The sequence below is a fragment of the Pyxicephalus adspersus genome, chromosome 3 (assembly GCF_032062135.1).
Source record: "Pyxicephalus adspersus chromosome 3, UCB_Pads_2.0, whole genome shotgun sequence".
NCBI lineage: Eukaryota > Metazoa > Chordata > Amphibia > Anura > Pyxicephalidae > Pyxicephalus > Pyxicephalus adspersus.
In genome coordinates this window covers 153864745-153890397 of record NC_092860.1, presented here as the reverse complement: position 1 = coordinate 153890397, position 25653 = coordinate 153864745, and the positions used below count along the sequence as shown (strand labels likewise).

Below are 25653 nucleotides of genomic sequence, written 5' to 3'. Positions count from 1 at the left end.
AATTCTTAGGGTTTGCTACCTTACGGGTCAAAGCAGAAATGGGAGCAGCACCAGCCGGAAAAGAGGATTTACCGATAAATCCTCTGTCAAGGTTCTTTTTGATATACTCAGACATGACTAGAGTCTCTGCTTGTGAAAGGGGATAGATGTGCCCACGAGGAGGTGAGGAGCCCAGGACTAAGTCAATAGGATAGTCATACGGCCTGTGAGAGGTAGCGTCTCAGCCTCCTTTTTTATCAAAGACATCCATGTAAGCACGATAGGCTGCCGGCAGACCCAGGAGATTGGGTGGTACCTGTGTTGACTGAGCTGGCGGGACAGAAAAGAGACACTTTCCATGACTGGATGGTGCCCAACGCAGCACCTCTCCGGACCTCCAGTTAAGGAGAGGTTCATGAACACGTAGCCACGGCAGTCTCAGGAGGAGAGGATCCCACCTGTAATTTTACAGGTTCTGTGATAAAGTATATGGACTCAGACAGAGCCTTTCCATCGACGGACGATGTGGTCAGAGGACTCTGTAGGCGTTGAACAGGTATTTGATAACGATCCACTAGGCATTGTTGCAGGAAGTTCCCTGCTGCTCCGGAATCCAGAAGCGCCATCTCCGTAAATCGAATATCTCCTAATGACAAGGTTTTTGGCAGAGTCAGGGAAGGAGAGGAATTACCTTGACCTAGGGCTGCCTCTCCCACAAACCCTAGGCTCGGACGTTTCCCGGCTTCAGGGGGCAAGTGAGGAGCACACGATCAGAACTACCACAATAGAAACAAAGGCACGGCGGTGATTGCGCTCCTGTTCAGACAGCCTAATCCGATCTACCTGCATGGGTTCAGGGACTGCCGACAACATGGGAGGCAGTGGATTAGAAGCTTGCCAAGGTGAAAATGCCAGATGACAAGGACTTCTCTGGCACGTTCCAGGAACCGTAAATCAATTTGAGTAGCCAGGGAGATGAGGTCATCCTGGGAGGAGGGAACATCCCCACCGGCCAATTCATCTTTAATTCTCCCACAGAGCCCCTCCCAAAAAGTGGCCACAAAAGTGCCCCATTATTCCAGCTGAGTTCTGAGGCTAACATACCGAACTGGACTGCATACCAGCCCACGGATTGCTTTCCTTGACGCAACCGCAGCAGGGAGGATGTGGCAGAAGCGGTGAGACCAGGCTCATCGAACACCTTGTGGAAGGTCTCTAGGAAGGCCCGTAGATCCATTATAACTGGGCCGTTCCATTCCCAGAGGGGATTGATCCAGGCCAGCGCCTTCCCAGTAAGGTGTTGCATCAGAAAAGCCACTTTGGCTCGGTCGAAGGCAAATTGGTCAAGTAAAAGTTCAAAATGAAGAGTACATTGATTTATGAACACCCGGCACTGCTTGGGGTCACCATTGAAATGTGGGGGAGCTGAAAGACGAGGTCTGTGACCTAGTATGTAGGAAGGAAGCGGGGCTGGAACTGGAGCAAAGAAGCTTTATTATTGTATCGAATAGCTGTTGAATCGAATATTTGACCAACACTAATCCGGAGGAGAAAGAAGGGACACTGGCCAGCATCAGGAGTTCCAAGAGGAGGGAGATGATTATGATGATAAGGGATACCATGTTGTGGCTGCTGGACAGGACCTGCTCAAACCGCATTTGTGCTGTCACGCCCTAGGCATTGTGTGGGGGATGGGGTGATGAGGAGGAAGAACCTACTGAGGAACAGGAGAAGAATAAGCCCAGGGAACCCCTCTTTCATATGTGTGTCCACATGTTGCGATGCCACATTTGTGGCATCAAAACAGGATGATTACTGGCTGGCCACCCTTCTGGATCACCATTACAGATCTAAAATGTCACAAGTTCCACGCACCACATTCCACACAGGGTGCTCAGGTGGACATTGCCTGCACCGCATCTCCCTGTAGCAGCAGCAGCAGCAGTAGTGGCAGCAGGCCTTATACATCCAAATGTCTAGGCCAATGCAGAGGTGATTTTCTGGATGCCTGGCAAAACCTGATGCAGCCGCCTCAAACAAATGAAGTGCGGGGGCATAACCATTGAGAATGGGTGAAGTGCATGGTGCACGAATATGTTGGCTATTTTTCTGGCTGTTGGTGGTGTTGACAACAGCAGTTATGAGAAGTGCTCTGTCCAAAAGAACCTTTAGTGCCGCTGGCAGATTATTCATGGACAACCGATCACGACTATCACAGGAAAATGTCAATCGCCTCACCTTTTTGAAAATGAACGAAAAGTAGGTTACTAACAACTATCACACCCCCACTAGAGATGTCACTGATTGACTGACCCAAGAAGTGGCCAAACAAGATGACTCTGTGAACCCACACTGCTCCTGTGCTGAGTCAATGGCAGGCTATCACCCACACCTTGTCAGCTGACCACGCCTTGGTTTAATTTTTCCGCTATGTATTGCAATATACAATGGTGGCATTCATCACCAATGTCATGCTTGCCATTGTGCCAGCTAGCAATGTCTGCTGCTTACAGGAGGCCAACAAACTGCAGTTGAAAACCCCCATTACTGCCACACTGATAGGTAATATTGCATTTGCCTAATTTTTCAGCTAAGTATTGTAAGATTGAGGGTTTACATTCATGACATCTACTTCATGATGCAAACTATCAATATCAAATACCTTCCTACCGCTTCTGGCACCACAGACCACAGCAACAGTGCTGGCACACAAAACATCTTGGTCTGGCTCTCGCAAATTTCAGATATTTGTATTACACACTTCTGGGTGGCATTGACGATGGACTACACCCAGCACTTTGGGGTGGCATTGATGATGCACTACACCCAGCTCTAGATGCCAGTTACCAATGCGGTCCACGCTCTGTCTCAGGGCCCACCGACTCCTCCTTCTGCCGCTGCGGCCTGTCAGAACTCCATTATCTAAAATTGTATTATCCAATTCTGTGTGGCTATGATGATGCACTAGGCCCAGCCCTAGATGGCAGTTACGAATGCGGTCCAAGCTGCATCTCAGGGTCTACCACCTCCACCTTCTGCTGCTGCTGCCTGTCAGTACTCTATCACTAAAATTGTTTTACACACTTCGGTGTGGCATTGACGATGCACTACACCCAGCTCTCCATGACACTTACCAATGTGGTCTGCCTGGTGATAGCTGACCAGAGGCCACACACTGCTACTGCTGTCACTGACCCACGCTCTTTTTCTGGTCCTCCATTCTTTTGCCTAATGTCACCGTACTACTTGTCTACAACTTTATGGGTTGCATTCCTAACACATGTCATCCAGGTCATGATATCAGCTAGCACTGTTGTCTCCTGGTGGCAGAGACTGCTGCTGGTGGGGTAAGTTCACACGTAGTGCCACCCTTTCTTAATGTCCTTATGCTTATGCTCCCTTCTGTATGCTGTCCATCATGCAAAACTCCTATTTGCCTGCTGTCACTTTAACTGCCATTTACTGGAAAACCACAAGGTCTTTTGGAACATTTGTATTTTTCCCTTGTTGTCACTGTTCTACTAGAGAAACCTAGGAAATTTGGTGGTTTTAACATGTATAAGGGCTTTCCTATTAATGTTTGAAATTGGTCTATTAACTTTAATCAAATTCGCAATATCGGTTCACTGAAATTTCGTGGACATATCGGAAGTTCATGGAAATTTTTGTAAGACTGTCAGAGGCCTTCTCGCTCATCCATAGTTTTTATAAATTTCCCCCAAATTCCCAATTTCCCTAATTAGCAGTAGGTGAAAATTTGGTCTTGGAAATAGTGTATACTGATGTATAATGTATTTTTATTGAAAATTTATTTCACATAATTACAGATAACAAATAAAAAAGAAACTATTAAAAAAATCAGCCAGCCCACCTTGATCTCTGCGGGAACAGAGGATGAATATGTTGGCGTGTTAAAAATACCCAAGTATTTGATAATGTCCTTTTTTCAATGGTAGAGGAAATTCATCTGTAAATTTCTTAACGCATCTGGGGTCAAATTTAATGACAACCTTTCCTTTTTTTTGTGGGATTAACCTTATCCCCGGTATGATGTCATATTCTTCCCATACCTCATGAGGACACAGCAAAGATACATGTGGATTAGTTATAGATAGTAGGATATCATCCACCTATAATGCTTGCGTGAACGTGGTCTGTTTTATGGTGATGCCCGAAATATCTGGGTGTTGCCAGTGGCTCAATGCACAATACAAAAAGTGGGGGGGGGAAGTGGACATAGCATGGTGACATAGCATGCAAGAATTTACCTGTGGCTAAAGGGCGCGGAAAATATTACTTGAATTGAAACGGTCCTGAAATTCCCACTTCTCTCTGCGACGAACATAAATGTCGAGCTTATCAAGCTTATCAAATGCTTTTTCATCATTTAGGCAAAGAATGAATGCTCCCTGGTTCATCCAATTATTCGCATCAATAAAAGAGATAGTTCTTCTAGTATAATCCCCTGTCAGGTGTCCCATAATGAAGCCTAATGGGGCGATAACTAGCTGGGTCCACCAGGTCTTTACGCGGTTTCAAAAAAACTGAAACATTGGAATGGCACATTTTGGAACTATTACCTGTGTATACTTTTTTTTAACTATTTGATTTTTTCCCTTGTAAGGAGTGAACGTGTCCTCAGAAATTTACACTAATTTTTACACCTTCTTGCAGTGTAACTCAGAAATGAAACATTCCAATTAGCTCCAAACACACTAGCTATCAATTTACAAGTGCTCCCTATCCTTTGTTGTTTTTCCCATTTTTAGACCTTCCTTGGGAAGCAGCAATTTCTTGTTGTTTAATATTTCTACTTGTAATGACTATTACAGGTGATTTTCTTATAAAAGGTTGATACAATGATTTTTTATCATGCAGCCTTCTCATTTGTGTCAGTTAACGTTCAGCTAAACATTGTATCCAAATATGTCCTAAACACTGTCCAGCAAGGGATCATCTGGGACAGGTGTCATTTCTCAACCATTTATATGTATTAGATATTACCATTTTACCCATTTATAATCATATAATATACCTGTCAATTATGTTTATCCAATCCAGCAGGAGGGCAGCTGTAAAGCTGAGAAGGCTGCTCAGATATAACATATGGATATAAAAGGTTGAAATGGCCAAATTTATTGAAGTTGAATTATGACTCAGAAGTCTGATGCAAACATCTATTTTTCTTCCAGTCTGACCAAAATTATTTTGACTTGGATTTCTCTCTGGGCTCTGAGCCCCTCTAATTAGAACTATACAAAATGGAGCCAGAAAGTATCCCAATCCCACTTTACCTCTCTGTGATAATTATGATTAAGGAGACCATATGTAATTTGCCCAAAAAGATACTAATATTTTGTTTAAGTTGCAGTAAACTCAGATATGTTCTGTTATGTTCACCATCCTTTTCATTTATCAATTATGGGAATGTACAGCAGGCAGAATTTTTTTTTTAATTCCACCTGATATTAAAATAAAAGTCTACAATAATAAATATGCTGCATATGATTTATTCTTTCATTCATTTATATAAAGTGTACATTAGATATTTAAAACAGTCAACTTATAACACACACCGTTTGCCTGTTTGCTTATTGACCAAACCTTTGTAAACATCTATTAATTAAGGAAATAGTCTATTATAAATTTTGTATTTCAAACAATGAGGATGTTTGCCAAAAGTAGTCCAAGGACTGTAGCCAGACTGAAGCTTGCTGCTGCGTCTGTGAATAGATAGAAAATAATGATAAGGCATGAACATGATAGTGGGACCTTGTCACTCCACAAACTTAAAAAGAGAACACAGAAAGCTTTCTATATAATTATATAGTTCATACAAATAGGTTTGTTTCATGTAAGTGTGTATTTACCTTCTAATCTAAAAAAGTTTGAATAATTTTAAACATACTATAGATAAGATAAATGTTCCTATTGTATTCTGTGATTATTCCTAAACATTAATTAAACCTTTCTGGGAAGGGTACTATGTACCCCTCTACTGATTTCAAAGGGTGAATATCTGGGGATATCATTTTTCAAAGTTTCCAGATTTCTATAAGCTTTCTGCCTGTTCTGGGATCATGTTTTAGGGATGAGACTGGCCCTCGCCAACATTTGGTTTTGCCAAACTGAATGGGTCTATTGCTTGTTTGGCAAGCCAGGTTCCAGAGAACCGTGTATGGCAGTGGTCTCCAATCTTTTCCCTCCTGCAGACCACTTAAGTTACCAGCTCCAGACCGCACATGAGTGGGGAGCCGGGTGTCACTCAAAGAGGGAGAAACCCTAAAGTGACGTTATGATGCCAGAAGCCCACCCACTTCCCTGAGCATGGGATTTGTACGGGTGACACGGTCCATGGTTCTAGCCGGTACGCCCCCACCAGCAGGGTCCTTCTGCCGACCCCATTTGGGGACACACCGATCGGAGCTGCGGACCACCAACATTTTTTTTAGCAGACCACCAAAAATATTTTTTAGCGGACCATCAGTTGGTGGCCGCTGCTCTATGCCATACTTGTTGCCTCTTATTTCCTATCCTAAGCCTAAGAAAGGGTCTTGTTTTAATATTAGGATCCCAATAAACCCCCACACAGTTTTTATAAAGAAATATAAAAACAAAATAAACATTTTTTTTTACATGTCAATGGCACGTATTGCGTATGGCCTTGCTAATCCAGCCAGAAGGTCATGGCAGCTGTCAACATCCGCTGGCTGGATTGACTGAACCAAAAAATAAATAATGAGCTCCAAATCTAGGCCATAACAAAATTTCTAACTGAGAAACTGACTTGAATTTCTTGATGTTTCCAACTACAATTCCACTTATGCTAATCTGCTAAAAAAATGTCTTCAAAGTTTCACAATAAGGAGAAATTGTTACAAATAGTTACAACAATCAAAGGTATTTTTAAAGACAAGAGGCAAGGTCCAGTAAATTAGTGAGGCAAGGGATTTTTTCTTTTTTTGTAAAAATTCTGGATTTGCCAAATGACATATTTAATTTGCCATTACATCCACCAAAACACCCCGTGACGTATGAATGATGAAAATCAAAATATTTTTTGGCACATCGTTTTTATGAATTCCACTTGTCTCTGTATTTACTGTTACAGTAAATGTACATTCCCAAAGCTGATGTGATCTGCACTGCGAAAAATGAACTATTTTTTAGAAATATTTCAAACATTTCAGTGTAAATATCACTATTTATATTAGCCATTAACAGATCAGAAATAGAGAAGGATAAAGAAAAATAAAGAAATATAAAATAATCACAGAAGAATCAATAAAGTGAAATGCAGGAATGGATACTGGAAATAAATTTAATGCTGATTATGGAAATTCCTATGTGGATCCCCTCAAAAAATGAAAAGTGATATTACAAAAATTATTAAATTATAAATAATTATACTTACTAACGCCATCATCTGAAAAGAAAAGAAAGAGATATATCTCAGACAAATAAAAATGGAGTTCATACAAATATTTCTTTGCTTACAGAAATGGAATAAAAAAGCTCTGACAATAAAAGAATAAAAGTGATATCACCAATGTTATTATATGTAAATGAATATACTTACGAACAGCGTCATCTAAAAAGAAAGAAAAAGATTGATTTACACATTGTTGTTTTTTATACAAATATTTCTTTGCCTACAGAAATTGAAGAAACAAGCTGTGACTATGACATAGAAGTTATACTGTACCAGACAATCGAATGGGCCCAATAGTCAGCGTTCCCTGGGTCTGTGGAATGTCACCGCTGGATCTGCTGCCAGAACATGACTGCAATAAAAAGAAACCACACTTTTATTGGTCAGTAGTTTTTTTTCTGAATGATTAAATTAAAACATTTAATCCATTTACCCAGGCTGAGATCAGCAAAGCAGTTCAATTATTGGAATTGCATGATGATGTATTCCTGCTGTACCTAGCATGCATGTTGGGGTCTCTAGGTTTTTCCATTAAAGCTTTGAGATCAGAGGCCTTAAACTGAGAGATGCAGAACAGAAAGTGGCCGCATATGCTGACGACCTGATTTTTTATGTCTCAAACCCGCTGGTCACCCTCCCTAATCCTCTGTAGGCTATGAAAGAATATGGGAGTCTCTCCAATTTTAAAATCAATATATCTAAGTGTGCAGCCCTGACCATATCCTTGTCTACCGAACAAAAGAGGCTTTTGGCTAGTAATTTCCAAGTGGGTTGCGTTTAAATATTTTCCCCATGGTGAGTTAACCTCATCACCAAGCCCCCTCACTCTGGTCCTGGGAACACCAAGAATAAGGGACAAGGGTGTAGACAGAGTCAGGACTTTTTTGTTTCAAGGACGGTGGCTAAGTCAGGCAGAGTGTTCCTCTTGCCAGGAGGTTGACCTGGAATTTTTGGCCACAACATGTCAACTTGCTAATTTTTAACGTTCCCTACCATCAGCAGAAATGTTCACTTGATTCCTTACAGGTTTTGAGCAGATCTGCTTGGGTCAGGGTGGCACTAGACATGCTCTCTCCATTGTTTATTCTTTGTTGAATTCACCTCCCAATGGTTTCACACCAAGTCACAAAAGAAACCTCTGTTGCTCATGACACATTAAGTCATACGCCTGATAAGTTTTTTCCCGGACGTCAAAGATGTGTTGAAGATGTATTGAGGACACCAGCACAATGCTACATGTATTTTAGTCATTTCGGCGACTCACTGAGTTCCGGTAAACAGTTATGATGTTGTGTCAGAAGCTAACTATGTGAGAGGTCCTGAGGACCCGTTTTGTTTCCTATTGTTTCTTCATGACTGGCCCCAAAAGAGTTTTGTAAATTCAAGTGTAAAATACTTGGTGATGGCGGCCAGGGCATGTATTCCCTCTCAGTGGAAAAGTACTTCTCCACCGTCCCCTGGGCTCTGGCTGCGTAAAGTTAATGAGTTAATGGTAATGGAGGACCTAACGGCCAATGTTCATGATAGAAGTGAGAAATTTACTCAGATATGGTCTTCCTGGTTTTTATTCGGGATTCCCTGGACTATAGAAGGCTAAAGAATGTCCCTGACTGCCGAGCAAGCCATGGTTGAATAGCAGAGGCTGGGAGGCTTTATTCTGTCATGTATTTTATGACCCAGAGGCTTTCAAAGATATAAAGGGTATGTTTGCACTTTTAACCAGTACTGAATTGTATAGGATTTTTCACTATAGCAAGTGATGCTGCACATAAGGCTATCTTTCATGTTTATTTGTGCTTTTCTATTGTATATCTATCTATGTAAGATTTGAATTTTGCTGTAACTCATTTTTTTTTGTTTTCCATAAATGTTTAAAAAGTTTCAATAAAAATAAAATGTTTTAAAAAAATGTTTTAACTATAAATTTGGAATTGGACCAAACATATAAACCAGGACATTGACTTGGAATCCAAAGTGGAAGCAAATACAAATCTCATTCCCAATGTCTGGTATAATCTCATGTCTCTAGCACACCAGCAATGAAGTCGGTGACGTGCCAGCTGGGTATTTGGTATCTTTCTGGGTTATGAAATAATTATTTACAATCAGTGAGCTCATACAAACTCCATGCCCCACATCCAAATTAAATGTGGGACTTACATGCAAAATCTGTGCTTTACAACAAGAATGGTAACCAATGGCCCAGGCACTGTTATTTACTGAATGATATGTATTTATAAAAGTGAATAAATTCATACTTACAGGAATGCACGTATTGCTGCAAAGATGAACTTCACAATGCAAATAAACATAACTATAATCTCCAATAAACTTAAACATTTGTATGTAGAATTTCCCTTGGCTGGAAATCCCATTCTCTAAAACTCGTATGGTTGAGTCTTTAGGGTTAGGGCAGCTGTAATTGAATAAAAATATCATTATTATCAATCATTATTGTTATATTTATTATTTATGTGTCTTCTTTTCCAACATTGTAATATTCAGATCATTTTATGTCATTGATGTTTTATTTGTCTATTATAGTAATTAGGAATGTTTTAATTAGAGACACGGTATAAGGAATCTTTATAGAAGTGAATTTTCTGTTTGTGGCAGAGGGGTTCGAAATACATCAATTTTATATTTTAAAATATTTTAAATGTACAAGATGTAACTGGATAATAAAATCAGCATGTGTATATTTGTAGGCATCAATAGACATTTATGGAGATACATTTTATGTTTGAACACAATATTCTCTTTGTATGACAGAGAGGAAAAATGAGAAGAAGATTGGGTAAAGGAAAGGATCCAGGGAGGGTTGTACAATGTATGTAGAAGCTACAACTACAATTTGATTTTATTAGATACAGTTGGACTTAGGAGCCCCTAGTGTTAGGCACTCACTCATGGGGAGGAATAAAAGCCACATCCCAAAAATTACCATAAGTGAAACAAATTTGATAGAACAGGAACGTTCAAGAAAAGCGGGATTTTCAGGGGGTTATTTAGCTATAATCACATCAAATCATAAATTAATATATCAATACATTAAACAATGATAAAACCAAAAGGCATCATATTGGATAGAGTTGATCAATTCTAATGTTATAATAAATAAATATGATTGTAAACACGTCACCCCTTTGGAGGTTGGCTTCTGTAAGCTAATTTCCACATAGGAGGGGGAGTTTCATTCATTTGATACGTTTTGCAGCCATTTTGCTGCTTTAGGAATGGATAACAGAGATCTTATATAAACTATCCTACAGAGTAGGAGATGTGGTTGGATCCTTAGCACGCACACCGCCAAGAGAACTGATGCCAGCAGCAGAAGTACATACAGGATACTATAGGGCTGAGGTGAACTAGTGGACCTTGAGACCAATGGGGGTTTTAGTGCTCCTCTGTGTTTAGGAAAGACTTTTTGTGATAACTTGCCAAACATATGCCACAGTTTGGGATCAGGATGAAGATAAGCTAACAATGTCACCATTCACTTTTTCCCATAAAAGAAACAAATTGCTAGCCCTGCACAGGATACAAACACAATGATGAACTATACTGGCATCTTACCTGTTGGTTATGATGTTATATTTTACAGGGTCATAAATGTTATTTGTTGGGGTGCTGTGACAATTTATCATCAGAAGCTTGAAGTCGCCAACAGCACCAGAATCAGAGATATAAACACCAACATATAAATTAGATTTGGTTGGTAAGTATATCAATGGATCAGTGTATGGAGTTGTATAGCTGATGTCTTTGTAGACGGCCATCTTCACTTTAAACTGTCCATTGTTTCCAATGTTTATATAGGTTGTGCTGTGAAGACAAAACAGTGAAATGAAATGTAAAATCTGAGATGTTGTGAATCTCTGTTCTCCTGCCTAAGCTATTTTTTATGGCCAGTAGTTCTCATTCAACTCTCTGATAGAATGTAGAAAGAAAACCATAGTGTTGCAATTATATTCAATGTTTATCTGTAAACTGAACATGGTGTGGGTGTAGATCTCACCTATGTATGCTAAAGATTTATAAAATTGTTTATTTGTAGAATGTGAAGTGATTGTATATAGATGATGTGCAGGAAGCGGCTCTAACTCTTCTTTGCACATGTAGGGTTAGACCACAATGGTTTTCCTCAATCCCATAACAACATCCATTGATCAGCCCAATCACTGAACACAATGCATACTCTGTGCTCCGAATTATCATATCTCCAGAGGTAAGTAGTTCGGTAAAATATTCTTGAATGGCTAATCTAAATGATTTTATTTAATAAAATACTAAAAAAAAAGTAAGAAACATTTAGAAATTGCAAAGTCCTAACAATGTTTTCGTTAAAGCTTCCTTGTCACACTTCTAAACAAATGCAGGTTATAGGCCCAAGAAAAAAATTAATCTCCTGGCATGTCATTCTTCTGTCATATTATCGCTTATTCTGAGTGTTGTAAGTTACCATAACTAGAGTCTGGGAATAATAGCCGCACATCCAAGCTTCTGTTCTGTTCTGTAAAGATGGGGGGGAGGTGGGAGGAGGGCAATTTAGAGGAGCTGTAAGATGTAGAATTATTGAAGTTATTTTTGTATATTTGTTATGTTTTGTAGATGAGTGAATTATGCTGAAACTAGTTGTACTTTTTTATCAGTAAACTAATATCCGCTTCACCCCTTTTTTCCTTGAAACTCTCCCCTCACTTCGGCCATTTTTCTCTTCTCCTGACAAGAATCACAGGGACATTTGTCATGTCTGCTAGTTGTCTGTAGTCATTGAACTGGTATATAAGCTGTGTGCAAACAACAAAATCTTGGGAGTGATCTAACTACATGCTTGAGTTGCGTGTGTTATACGTTCTTCCAGTGTCACTGTAAACAGAAGCCATCAGAGAGAGAGAGACAGCTGATCGGGGATCAATAGGAGATTGCCTTATCAGGAGACTTTGTTTTACTTTCATTTACCAATGTCAGGCATTAGCAGATAGTTGTAAGTTATCCAATATAACTGATCACTGATCATCCCCAACAATGTTCAGAGACACCTATACAAACTGTAGATTTTTTCAAGAGATCATAAATGATAATTTCAGGCAACAAAAACCTATAGTGTGTACAGAGAGCACCTGGTAAGTGGTGAGTCTAAGTGATTCCTGGCTTCACCAAAGCACCCTGCAAGGGCCAAAGGCCTTCTTTGCTGCAGGGATGTCATCCCACCAGAGACAAGCGGGATCACATGGTTTCGGTGTAGGACGAGTACAGGACAAGCTGGCTGGGTCAAGTAGAGGGCTTGAGTTGGGCAGGTTAAGGTTTGGACTGGGGGCTGACAAGAACTCAGGTCAAGACAGTCCAAGGCCAAGGCAGGAAACAGCTATAATAATAGCTGATAATCAAGGTCAGGAAGTTCCAAGGTCAGGGTTGTGGCAAACAGCATGTCAGGCCCGAGCCAACGTAAATATCTTTCCAGTAGAATATCACTGGGTAGAGTTGCTACTTAGCACCAAGTGGAATTCTCAGGGCTGGATATCAACCCAGGTAAACAACATGTATAAATTATACATATCAATAAACTCACATATACTTCTATATTCTTATAGGAAGGTTTTTTACCATTAAAAATAAAATTGGAATAAGTTACAGTTGCTAGCTGCTTTACAAATCACAAAGATGTATTAAAAAACGAGAACAAGGTAAAAAAAGGAAAAAAAAAGTGCAAAAAGTAAAAGAGGTAAAAAAAATTATAATAAGTCCACACCCATTAAAGCAAGTTAGTAAATAAAAACTGTACCTTATTTCAGGAAACAAAATTTCGCTAAGAGAGACATTCATATCTAATGGGTACGAGCAACTGACATTTAGGATAACAATTTCTCTGTAGATGATTCCAGCCGGATCCAGGGGTAGATAAACATTATTCTCATATATTGCATGTGTACCACTCACCTTGGAGAAAAGAAATGTTTATTTTACAATTAATGAGTGATGTCTGCTGGTTTCATGATTTATAGTAATATTATTTTTATATAATATAACATATTGAAGATCAGTAAAGAAACATTTTATATCAGGGTGGAGTATATGTAAATAACAAGAAATTACAACCCAGCTACAAAATATTACTCATCCACTGACATAATGGAAGATTTCTGACATTGCAGGATACAATGTGATTGGAAACACATAGTTATTGGCAGAAAGTGATTATAAAAGTATTGTTCCAAGATACTCCAATAGGTGACCATATACAAGGCTAGAAACATAGCTATTATTATTATTATTATTAATATTATTAATAACCCCCCTAGCGGTCTGATTCTGTCCAGATTTTTGTGCAAAAAGTGGTACACATATTTGCATGGAAATTTATTTTACATTGTAAACCTATAATTCGTAGGCATAACTCACCGAAATATGTCCATTAGTTAATAAAAGGAAATAAATGTAAAAAAAAACAAAAAAAAAACACAAAAATCTGTTAACAAATAAATAAAGAATAGTTAAATAAGTAATATATTATATGAATAATTATTTGTATTGGACTCAATACAGCTATTTTTTGTATTGAACCCAATACAAAATGATTTGAATTTCCTGCTGCTATATCCCGGCCACACCAACACATGCACCAACGTCACCGGGAAACCCCGTAGGACGTCTCTGCACTTCACGGCTGGAGATCAGAGCAGCAGGACATGTCCCCAGGACCTGCAGGGACAAGCAGGATGATGGGGAACCCCGACGGAGCACGGTAAGTGGGCTATATTTTAGCTTAAATCTACCCTGAGTGTGACTCTGGAATAGCATTTTTTGACTTAAAAATCCACCCCCAATCACACTCAGGATTAGTGCTCAGGGGGTTAATAAACAGGATTTATATATAGCGCCAACATATTACGCAGCTCTGTACATTAAATAGGGGTTGCAAATGACAGACGAATACAGACAGTGACACAGGAGGAGAGGACCCTGCCCTGAATAGTTTACAATCTAGGAGGTGGGGGAATTTACACACAATAGAAGGGGGATATGTAGTGCTGGGAAGTAGTGATGGTTTCAAAGGACAGACGAAGATGGGTGGGAAAGTTTGAAAAAAATGGGTTTTGAGTGCTCTTTTAAATGAGCAGAAAGTAGGAGCAAGGCGATTAGGTCGAGGATGACCAGTCTAGAGAATTGGGGCAGCTCTAGAAAAGTCTTATAGCTGTGTGTGTGAAGAGGTTATGAGTGAGGAAATAAGTTGTAGGTCATCGGAGGAGTGGAGAGAGCAGCTTGGGGAGTATTTTCTTACGAGGTCAGAAAGGTAAGTGGGACAACAACTGTGGAGGGATTTGATGGCAAAGCACAGCAGCTTGATTTTGATTCAAAGGTGAAATGGTCAAGGAGAAGGAGGAGGGAAAAGTTGTCTTGAGACTTAGCTCTGATGAGGTCATTGGACACTTTAGTAAGGGCTGTTTCAGTGGGATGAGCAGCTCTAAAACCAGACTGGAGAGGGTCAAGAAGAGAGTTGGTGCTCAGGTAATGGGGGAGTCTTTTGTAGACAAGGCATTCAAGAAGTTTGGAGACATATGGGAGAAGGGAGATAGGAGGGAGGGAGATTAGTTAGAAAATAGGGTAAGGTCTAGTAAAGGGTTTCTTCAGGATATGAAAAATTATGGCATGTTTAAAAGCAGAGGGGTATATATGAGTAGAATGGGAACGGTTGAATAGTTCGGTTAGGGTGGGGGCCAGATTGGAGGAATGGGCGCTGAGTAGATCAGAGGGAATAGGGTCAAGCGGACAGGTAGTAGATGGAGATAATAAAAGAAGAATGGAGACTTTATCTATTGTAACAGGGCTGAGGGAGGCCAGTGATGATTTACAGGTGGAAAGGGTGGTTATGGTTGGAGTGGCTCGGTGGGCAGAGACATCATGTCTGATTTTGTCTATTTTATCTCTAAAGTAGGTGGCAATGTCTTGGGCAGAGAAGGATGTTGTGGGGGGAGCAGGCGTGGGGTTTAGGAGAGAGTCAGTTGTTGAGAAGAGGTTGCGGGGTTGCAAGCTTGGGAGGAATCTAAGAAATAAAAGTCCATAACACTTACAGTTAAATCTGTCCCACAAATGTCTTTTCCCAGTGCCCATTTTATGTTTACAGTGTCATCATTGTAGGAGAATCCAGTACATCTTCTATCCTTCAAATGGATTGTTGGTATATTTACATTCATCTCCTTCAGTTTGTCTACTTTTAGGGTCAATTCAATCGCATTGGTTAGGCACAATAATTCTGAACACACGCCACCTTAAAGCAGAAATATTTCAATAGGGTTTAGTTTATATTCAGACATTATAGAGTCATTATAACAAATACAATGTACAAAAATCATTAAAAGCAACAAAATAGTTGAGCAGTTATATCAAAGTATAAAACGGTCAGATTTACATGACATTTTGCATTGCAGAAACACCTGTAATGAGTTTACAATAAATGCAAATGTAAGGAGAAGGAAATGCAAAGGAATGGAAAAAAATGGAGATATGAAGCTGTCTTCATGGGATTTACCTCCAAATGTTACCCCTCACGCTAGAGGGATCATTGCTGAACATTCCTCACTGACTGACACAACATTCTTATCTATAGATCCCATCTATAGACGCTGCATCCCTTTTCCTGCCCACATTTGGGTTCATCATTTGTTCTCTACAAATCTGAAGAGGCTGCTGGAGAGATATTTATCTGTCTGGTGATTCTGTGCTGTGCGCCATGGCAGTATAAAACACAATTTATTATGTCCAGTGAGGTCATTTGAAGCAGCCACGGGAACTAAGATAGCAGCAGCCCCTGCTTCCCATTCAGCCCTTCATGGCATCCCCGGCATACATTGTTAGGCTGTGCACAGCTGAAGGGGATTTTAGCGGCAGATTAGTTTCTGGCTTCAGTTGTCCGCTGTCATTGGCTGCTGGGGCTTTATAGCCTCTCTGCTCCCAATCACCAGGGCGTGTTGTAGAGTTTAGCTGGGCTAATCTGTGATGGAAAGATATTTATTTGATTTATGGTTGCTGAATTTGCCTGTTTCTGATACTGTGAGTTAATGCTGACTGGACCGACCTTTTGCCTGTGCCTATATATTTATATATTTATATTTATATCCTGAACTCTATAATCTTGGGAGAAAGCTATCCTCAAAGTGTACCTAAACTCAGAATTTTCACTTTACATAAAAGGGTGGAAAACCCTAGGCGGTCGAGAATGAATGGGAGCGCAAAGCCTCCTGAGATATCTTTGGCACTCCTTCTGTGCATGATTGAGCATCCCAGGCATGCGCAAAAGGAGCAATTTTGCTCAAAGATACAAATTTGCAGATCTCACGCATGTGGGGTGAGATCAGCAAATTTTTTTTTCATCCTACGTCACCCAATCTCGTGCCTGGGTCAGGTGACGTAGGATGAAGAACACAGAGGAGAAGATAAAGATGGTGGCGACCGGAGCCCCGGCCCAGAGACGGATGCCGAGACGACACAGGACCCGATGCTGGACACCCCCGGAATGACTGGACTGCCCTGTGGGATTGAGGGTAAGTGTTTTTGTTTTGTTTTTTAAATTTTGAGTATAGTTCCTCTTAAAAAGTATTAAGGGGGTTCACAGTCTTCACAGTACATTCTAGATGTTTAATGCTCAGTTTATTCTGTGTCCTCTTCTTATCTGCACCTGAAATATCTCACTTATTCTTACTTTCTATAGTACATAATAAAATGTTTTTTTAAGCCTGCATGACATTTATTTAGGGATACATACCCGATGCATCACAATTTGACCGTGCCTGAGCTCTGTTGCCAACCAAAGGCTCTGAAAAAAATAAATAACAATCCTAATTTATTGTGGACATTGCATGTACCAATAGAGAGATCCAGAAATTTGTATGAACTATCATTACAATCTGCCATAAATCTGCAAGAAAGTTACTCTAATTATTAGTATTATAAGAATATCTCATTTTTATCTACAGTAACGTTGGTTGTAAGATTTTTTTATCACTAAATACCACTGACTTCTGCACACTTTTGCATTGGCAGGCACCATGTTAGCACAAACGTTTCTCCCACTGCAATTTGGCCACACAAATCTTAACCAGCATTGTAATTATGTTGTATCCCAATTGTGCTGAAACCTGACAGATACATATTCTCCTCCATCTGAGGTCAACCATTAAATATTAAACATAAACTGAACCATTGGAGGTGGTTGGCACCTGGCATGGGGGAGGGGCACTAAAATCTAATTTAGCAGAGGATGTTGTAAACCCTAAGACTGTTCCCTTATTACATAGTACAACATTCATCAGTATAAAGATGCATTTATCTAATAAAGATGCTTGAAACTAAAAGTGGAATTCATATTTAAAACAGGTTAAAAAAAACAGTCAATAATATTTTTCTTGGGAAATTACTAAGAATGGTTTATTATTATGTTATTAGATAATATCAGGAATCTGGGACAGTATGGGGCTGGTCTGAATCCATTTAAGGATTAGTTAACTAATTGCACAGTTTGTAGTTATACTGGTGGCACTAAGGTGGTTGGTGGTGCAGTTACTGTTGGGCATCTGGTGGCTGGAACGGGGCACAAACAGCAGCACCATCATTATTGCCACCAAGCACACCATTCCTGGTTCCATCTACAGAATTAAGACACTGAATACCTATATCCCTTTGGATTTTTTATAAACCAAGTTCTGCAGGCTGGTAAATTCTCTATGCCCCTTTATATTTTTTCCTGGTCAAGTTCAGAAAAGTAGAAATCAGACTCCAATCTGACCAGATTTCTGTGAACATCTCCAATACAGATGGTGCTGTGTCATCCACCTGTTCCCGATGCCAAGCAGTAATTACACCACCAACCACCCCGGGGACAGTTGTATAACAGTGATAGAATGATCAGTTGGGTCTGCACAAATAATTGTAACCTTACAAAAATGATTTGTATTGTGAATATAAAATATATGAATACATGCATTAATCAGGTACAGGTATAGGAATAGAACTTTTCTAACGATTGCAGATCTATAAACATTAAACATTTTTGGAAAATATCTTACCTCCTTGTAATTTAAATGACATTGAGATGATGGGTGACAGGAACAGCAGAATAGTTACTGAAAATGCCTGCATCCTTCCAATATCTCAACTGAAAGTAAAAGAAAAGTTACAAATTCCATGATGTGATTGGCTGACTGTACGACAAACACTGATATTGGTAAAACATTGGACAGCTCCAGCACAGATGGGGATTTTCAGGCACCATGTTCCATTTGTCCTGGAATTGTCTGCTATATGTTCTATTATACTGGTTGGGAATGTAGAGTTCATCCAGTGACACTCCAACACACAATTCCTCTCTTGGTAGTTAAAACTTTGCCCATACTTACATTAAAATATGTTGGTGCACAAATATCTCTGCAGGATTCTCTTCCCCTGGGCTTATACCAGTTTTATATAGAGGACAGGGTACGTGATGTCACTGCTTTTATTTCCTGTTTCCATGGTATTGAAATTTATCCCAGGCCTATTCCCAACCATGACATAAAACAATGCTAAGCACAAAAATAAGGTGGTTGTTGTGTTGTAAAGAAATTTAACATAGACAATATGATGTACAATAAAATAGAAGTCTATGATCTAATTAGCTGACATGGAAAATATTTAACTTTTAAGGCAGAATAAGATTTTTGTATTCACCTGAATTTGCCTGAGATTCATCCTTAGGTGAATATTATTGTCTCATGTGATGCTCTAATGAGGGTAATCCAAACATCTATGACAGTTTAGGGGTAATAAACCCCAACTGAAACAGAACAGTAAACACATTTGGAGAATAAATAAAACAATGAAAAGATCTTGCACACAAACATTATGAAGTTGGCACATTCTTACCTTTATTATCAGCAGGAGATTGTTATACTGAGCTGAGAGAAACACAAGGACGGCCATTGCTGCTCTCCCATGCAGAAATGTAAAGTACCAAATATTTAGTAACAAAAATTCACTGCTTAATTATTAAACCCAGGGCAGAAAAAAGACCAAAAATAGATTTATTTAGTATATAGTAGTATTTAGATTTATTTAGTATATAACGCCTACAATACACCTTTCCAATTACTTACTCTGCATCAAAGGGAAACAAAAATGACTAGAGGAGCTAAAATCAGACCCTTTAATAGGTTTGGGACCTCTGTAGATAGGAAATGGGGGCAGTGAACATGTGTGCCCACTCCTGTCCATGAAATATCTTCTAGAATCTGGGTTGCCATAGAAGGAGGGGCCAAAATACTTAGGGCAAAACCAGGCCCCGCCTGCCCCAGTGGTGGAAAGGGTCAGTGTAGGGGCCCACACTGTGACCCCAGTGGGGGGGGGGGCTGCAGGCAGGGAGCTTTTTGAAATTTTAAACTCTCCTTTAACCTTCCCAAGGTCCCCAAGTTTCTGTCCCCTCACACTGAGGAATGAATAAAGTGGTACATACTGCCCCTTACCCATTCCTGAAAAAGTGTTAAATAATTTCTAGAAAAAAAAAATCAGGACCACATGTCCAAATCTACACTTCCAGGACAATCTCTCCAGTGCTGGCCTCATGACAGGAGCTCTACTCTCTATAGCCAATCCAGCAAGGAGACAATTGGGGATGTATGCTCCACCCCTGAGCTCCTGTCATTGTGCAGCCAATGGTGCCATCAGGATCGCTGTGCAGCGGCCAGATTAACTGAGCATACTTCTTAGGCAATCTATTTCAGGACACCTGGTATGTATGTGGCTGGTTCATGTTAATAACTTGAAATAAATAGGATAACTAACAAAAATGTAGGTTAATGCTTTTGAATCCACTGAAAATCTGCCCAGGTTTACTGGAACAAATGAAAATGATTATAGGTTTTCATGATTGATTTTCTATGGACTGATGAATAATGACAATGTTCCATTGAGATTTCTAAGCTAGAGATCCTGTGATTTAAAATAAATTTGTCCCAGGGGTTACACAGTTCTTAAAATAGATTAAGCTTTTTTTTATAACAGAAAATGGTTTTATAGCATAATTGGCTCTGCACTTTTGTTATAAAAGCTTTTCTGTGGTAAGTTGAGCTGGTTGGTCATCACAATAAAAGGATCATACACCTTGGAGGGAATTTGTGTGGTTTATTACTTTTTATTACACCTTTTCTCAAAATTTTACAGCAATATCTACAACCAAAGTGTGTTATGTGCAAAGGTTAGCTTCTAAAAACCAAAAAAACGTGTTTTACTTTATCACAAATGTTCTTACAATTTTGTCATTATTTTCACTGTCAAACCAATGTATTAAACTAAGGTTTATTAGAAATAGAGGAATAACCATATTTGCTTTGGGAACTCAAAGTTAGGTTAATACAATTCAGTTGTGTTCATTATTAAAGGCAGTGAATAATCCTTTGGATTCTACTTTTGAAACCCTACTTTAGACAACTATAAAATTGCTGTGTGTGTATAGGCTGACTTTTCCTGGCTAAACATCTCCGTCTATATAGTTATAGGGCCTGATTCATCAATGAAATGCGCGTACGCTCCAGTCAACAACCTTTATTAGCGCGAGTCGGGCCCAAGTTCTAGTGAACTCACCTGCCGGTTTCCTGCAAAGATCTTGAATAAGCCAATTAAGGAGATTAATTTTTAGCTGTGTGATTCAGAAGGAGAGGTTAACCTCAATGATGATAGCTTAGCGCACACCTGAGCCCTGTTCTGTGCGCATCACCAGTCCATTTTACAGGTCAGTTTGAATCTTTCACGCTTGATGTTTTTTATTTTGTGTTACTTTTTTATGTTACATTCTACTCATTCACAAACTTGCTTCATTTATAGTTACATTTATCACACATCTTGTTACTTTTTCTTTTGGTTGCAATACTGCAAACTCATTTCTATCAAGCTGGATATATATACTAAGTGACGCTTTCAAAATTGTCATCACACAATAGTATGAGTGTAAAAAAATATGTGAACAAACATTTCTGACCTGATAAAAATTTCATTCTAGTTTGACTTTAGAGAAGTCAAATATTTTAGTAAAGGATTATAGGCAAACATGTTATAATACATGTATTAAGGAACATTTAGAGATTTCACTTGTGTCTGTCAAAATACATTTCAATGTATACAAATACATATGTATTTTAATTAGTATTATTTTAACGGGACTGGTTTGTGTGTGTGTGTGTGTGTGTGGGGGGGGGGGGTTAATTAAGTAAGTTTGCTTGGATGGTATGCATTGATGTGATTTTTTGTAATCCTTATATATATATATATATATATATATATATATATATGGCCCCATTCATCCCCTTTAGTGCCCTGTATTCTTAGATAGAGAAACTCCATCTAAGAATAGATAGTAAAATCACATCACGGCAAGAGCAATTGCTCTTGCAGCGCTGTTCTATGTATTCTTAGATAGAGTTTCACTATCTAAGAATACAGGACACTAAAGGAAAAATTGTGATTCGTTACCACGAATCTTAAGGAAATTCGGATTCAGATCGAATCTAATTTTTCCTGAAATTTGGATCGAATTCCACTTCGTCCGCTTCGATTCGCTCATCTCTAGTTCTAACAATGGATTCACAAAGCCCTCTAAAATATGAAGAGTTATAAATAAAATAATATGTACATAATGATTAGACTGAGTTGTCTACATTCAGCAATACATAGCAGTGTCTAAAACACAATTCCCTTATGGGAAACTTTACTGAGACTTCTTAGGTAAGATTCCCAAGTTATATTCTGCTAAAAGTCATCATAAAAGTAGAAATTTTCTCCAGATTATTTTCTTCCTTTTTCATTTGTATTATAGGTAAGGTCACCTAATAACAAAAGCTTGGTGATCTCCAGGTGATGATCCCCTCCTTATCACTCTTTACTTCCAGCATTACTCAAAACATGGATGGAAAAATCCAGTGGCATAGAATCCATAGGCATAGAATAGAAATGTAATGGTGAAAATGTTCTGTGAACACACGACTTTCATATAAACTGGTGAATAATAAATGACGATTGCCCAAACACAGGAGATTTCATTCCAAACCCCTCACAGAAGTCTTTCTAGAATAGATTGTGTGGCATAGTTGGCCTTTACCACTGACATGTTTCAGTAAAAACCTCCTAACCCTGGAGGAGAAGCCTGATAACATCTGTGTGGGTGAAATGCGTTAGCATATGGATCTTACACGTGGCTGAGCACTGGTCTAATTTACTGTACATTACACTGGACTCAGTGAACATACTCAGTGTATATACATTGCTAATGTAGGGGTCTGCCTTTTTCTATCTGCTTGCTGAGTTGTAACTTTGTAAATAGCAAATAAAGTTGTTGAAGTTTTCCTGCCCCTGATAGTGGCCTGGGGAAACCCCATCAGGATATAGAGAAATGCAGGGGGTACAGGGACAGAGATGAGAACATGTGCTCAGCCAGGATAGGTGTCTCCGCATCCCTCCCAGAACACACTGACTGCCTTGTCTGTATGTAGTGCATTATTATAATAATTCCCTCTATATTAATGGGGTTTATGTGATATCTTATTAGAGATCACTTTGGGATATCCCTACTGTCAGTGTATCAGCTACATACACAAATATATATTCTCTCTGCCCTTTCAGTTATCTTTGCTGATCTGCACCCTCTGTCTAGTTACACCTAGCATAGGTTAGGCATCCGATGGCCCAAAGGTAGCAGAGGTCCGGTTGCATTGGCAGATTAGTGTGATTGCTAGGGTCTAAGTGGTAGGGCAGATAGATTGTTCCTGAACTCCAGAGGCTTTGCCTCCATCCCTGCAATCCGGTATCACAGTATACACAGCACAATTGCCGGTTGGAGGATTTCCTTGCTGCTGTTTTGAGGATCATCTCATCAGGACATCTTTACTACAATCAACTCCAGAGGCCTCTGCAACTCATCCTGACACTGATCAGTACTGGAGGTATTTGTGGTAATAGATTGTATATATACCCGGGTATATCTGTGCACAATTCTCCTCAGGACTCTGCTATGTGCTTGTTACATGTATTCATTGCTGTTTATTGATGGTATATATTGTTATTTCTGTTTTGAGATATAAAGCTTACAAATACTCCAACCTGTGTGTTCATTTAGCTGCAATGGTTAATGTTGCATGCTGGGTGTAGTGGTTCCTCAGATGTTGTTTTATATTACTCCTATTATTTCTGGTTAATGTCCCAGGAAGGGAGCCCCTCTGCTAACAGAGACCCTGTCCTGGGTGGAGGCACTGCCAACTTTATTACTACCAGGATGTGGCCAACTGCTATCCTGTGTTTGGCGTGAACCCATATGCTGAAGTGTACAGAGCTCAAGTCAGAGACACAGCCTCTTCACTCAAGTTTGATTTGAGTGATCCTAACTTGCCAGAGACCTGGAACAAGAAATTGACAGAGCGGCTGTCTGATTTGGTCGAAGTGTTCTCTACAGATGAAATGGATGTGGGCTGTGCTAAGAGTGCTGAACACACTTTTCGACTTACAGATGCTACTCCTTTCCGAGAGAGACCGCGGAGGGTAGCACCAAAGGATGCTGACGAACTAAGACAGACCTTACACCAGATGAAATCCCAGGGGATTATAATAGACAGTAAAAGTCCTTATGCTTCCCCCATTGTGGTGGTAAGAAAAAAATGTGGATCAATCCGCCTATGTGTAGACTACCGCACCCTGAATCGGAGAACCATACCAGACCAGTATACCTTGCCTAGAATTGAGGAGGCTCTTGAGGCCCTGAATGGGAACTGTTAGTTCACTGTGTTGGATTTACGGTCAGGGTACTATCAAGTTCCCATGGCGCCTGAAGACCAAGAGAAGACAGCCTTCATATGTCCTTTGGGCTTCTATCAATTTACTCGCATGCCACAAGGCATACGAGGTGCCCCCGCCACTTGCCAAAGGTTGATGGAGAAAGTTCTGGGTGATCTTGTGCCCAGGGAATGTTTGGTGTACCTCGATGACATCATTGTTTTTGGGGCTACATTCGAAGAGCACGAGGAACGGCTCATTAGAGTGCTACAACGCCTCAAGGAAGAAGGTCTGAAGCTGTCAGCTGACAAGTGCAAGTTCTGTAGGTCATCAGTCACCTATGTAGGACACATTTTTCAGCTGAAGGGGTAGCCACCGACCCAGCTAAGGTGGAAGCAGTGGTAAACTGGTCTCGACCTCAGAATGTTACAGAGCTACGCTCTTTTCTTGGATTTTGTGGTTACTACCGTCGATTTGTAGTGGGATATTCAAAAACAGCCAAAGTGCTACATGACCTGTTGAAAAATGATGTGGTTGGTCCAGAGAAACAAAAGAAGTTCTCCAAATGTCCCTTTGGGGATAGCTGGACACCTGCATGTGAAGAGCTGTCCTGGGTGGAGGCACTGCCAACTTTATTAGCATCCTCACTCTTCCACATAGCGAAGGCTCAGGATCCTCTTTGTTATCTACAGGTTAGCGCCATAGCTTGTTTTGTGGGAGCCATTTACATGACCCCCCCCCCCCATAACAGGGCTACAATAATATAATAAAATCTTAGCTGACCTCTAGTGACTACTGGACCATATCTGGTGAGTGTAGATCTATGCAGCTCGGTGATAAATGGGGGGTTTTCCTACTTCTCCTCAGTGATTCCTTCTTGGAAAGTCATTTGAGAAAGCCATTTATTATACAATTGTATTTTGTAAATGTAACTTGTGTTGTGTTTAAGTATATTTATGTTTTTAGGTTTTGGGACATGTTATGTCTTGGGTAGTTTATTTTAGTATAATGCATATTCTTCTGACAGGTCGACCTGAATTTAGGTGCTTCATAATAAAAAGTATTCTGTTGATAGAGCTAATACTTAAACCTCTTTGACCATCTGCATGCAACTCATCATATTGGTAATCTGAAGGCCAACAAGAATCAAAGTTCACATTTTTTGAAAAGTATATTTCTCAGAAGCATTCATTGTAAATAGTTTTTTGTAATTTTACGTGTACATGACAGCCATTAAAAGTTTACAGCAGTAGCATATTGCATGTGTAGGAGCAGTAAGATGAAACCGCTGTGATCATAGTGGTAAAAACCATTGCATTCATGGAGACACATAAAAAGTAGAGAATAATTATGGGTATTTGTTCTGTCTGCTCTTCAGAGAATCTATATCAGGTCGGTACCAGCTGGGTCTGGGTTCGTACAACAAAACACCAAAAAATATTTCTCTATGTATACAA

General features: G+C 39.7%; 1 protein-coding gene across 1 annotated transcript; it reads right to left on the bottom strand.

Moving 5' to 3' along the window:
- Positions 1 to 392: 392 nt before the first annotated feature.
- Positions 393 to 18853, bottom strand: LOC140327558 (uromodulin-like). The gene is made up of 12 exons (XM_072406947.1): positions 18805 to 18853; positions 18475 to 18563; positions 17175 to 17225; positions 15484 to 15680; positions 13197 to 13351; positions 10988 to 11236; positions 9674 to 9827; positions 7685 to 7763; positions 7502 to 7570; positions 7394 to 7405; positions 1084 to 1425; positions 393 to 625 (listed from the first exon to the last, which is right to left on the bottom strand). Exons 2-12 carry the CDS (start codon positions 18545 to 18547, stop codon positions 393 to 395), a joined length of 1614 nt encoding a protein of 537 aa, XP_072263048.1. The 5' UTR covers positions 18548 to 18563; positions 18805 to 18853.
- Between the last annotated feature and the right edge of the window lie 6800 nt (positions 18854 to 25653).

What these genes read in the sequence shown, in the direction of transcription:
- LOC140327558 (XM_072406947.1), bottom strand. Translation starts at nt 18,547, where the DNA reads ATGCAGGCATTTTCAGTAACTATTCTGCTGTTCCTGTCACCCATCATC. An exon ending in GTCATTTAAATTACAAGGAG is followed by an intron (nt 17,226 to 18,474) that starts GTAAGATATTTT and finishes TATTTTTTTCAG; the next exon opens with AGCCTTTGGTTGGCAACAGA. An exon ending in TTTGTGGGACAGATTTAACT is followed by an intron (nt 13,352 to 15,483) that starts GTAAGTGTTATG and finishes CTTTTCTCCAAG; the next exon opens with GTGAGTGGTACACATGCAAT.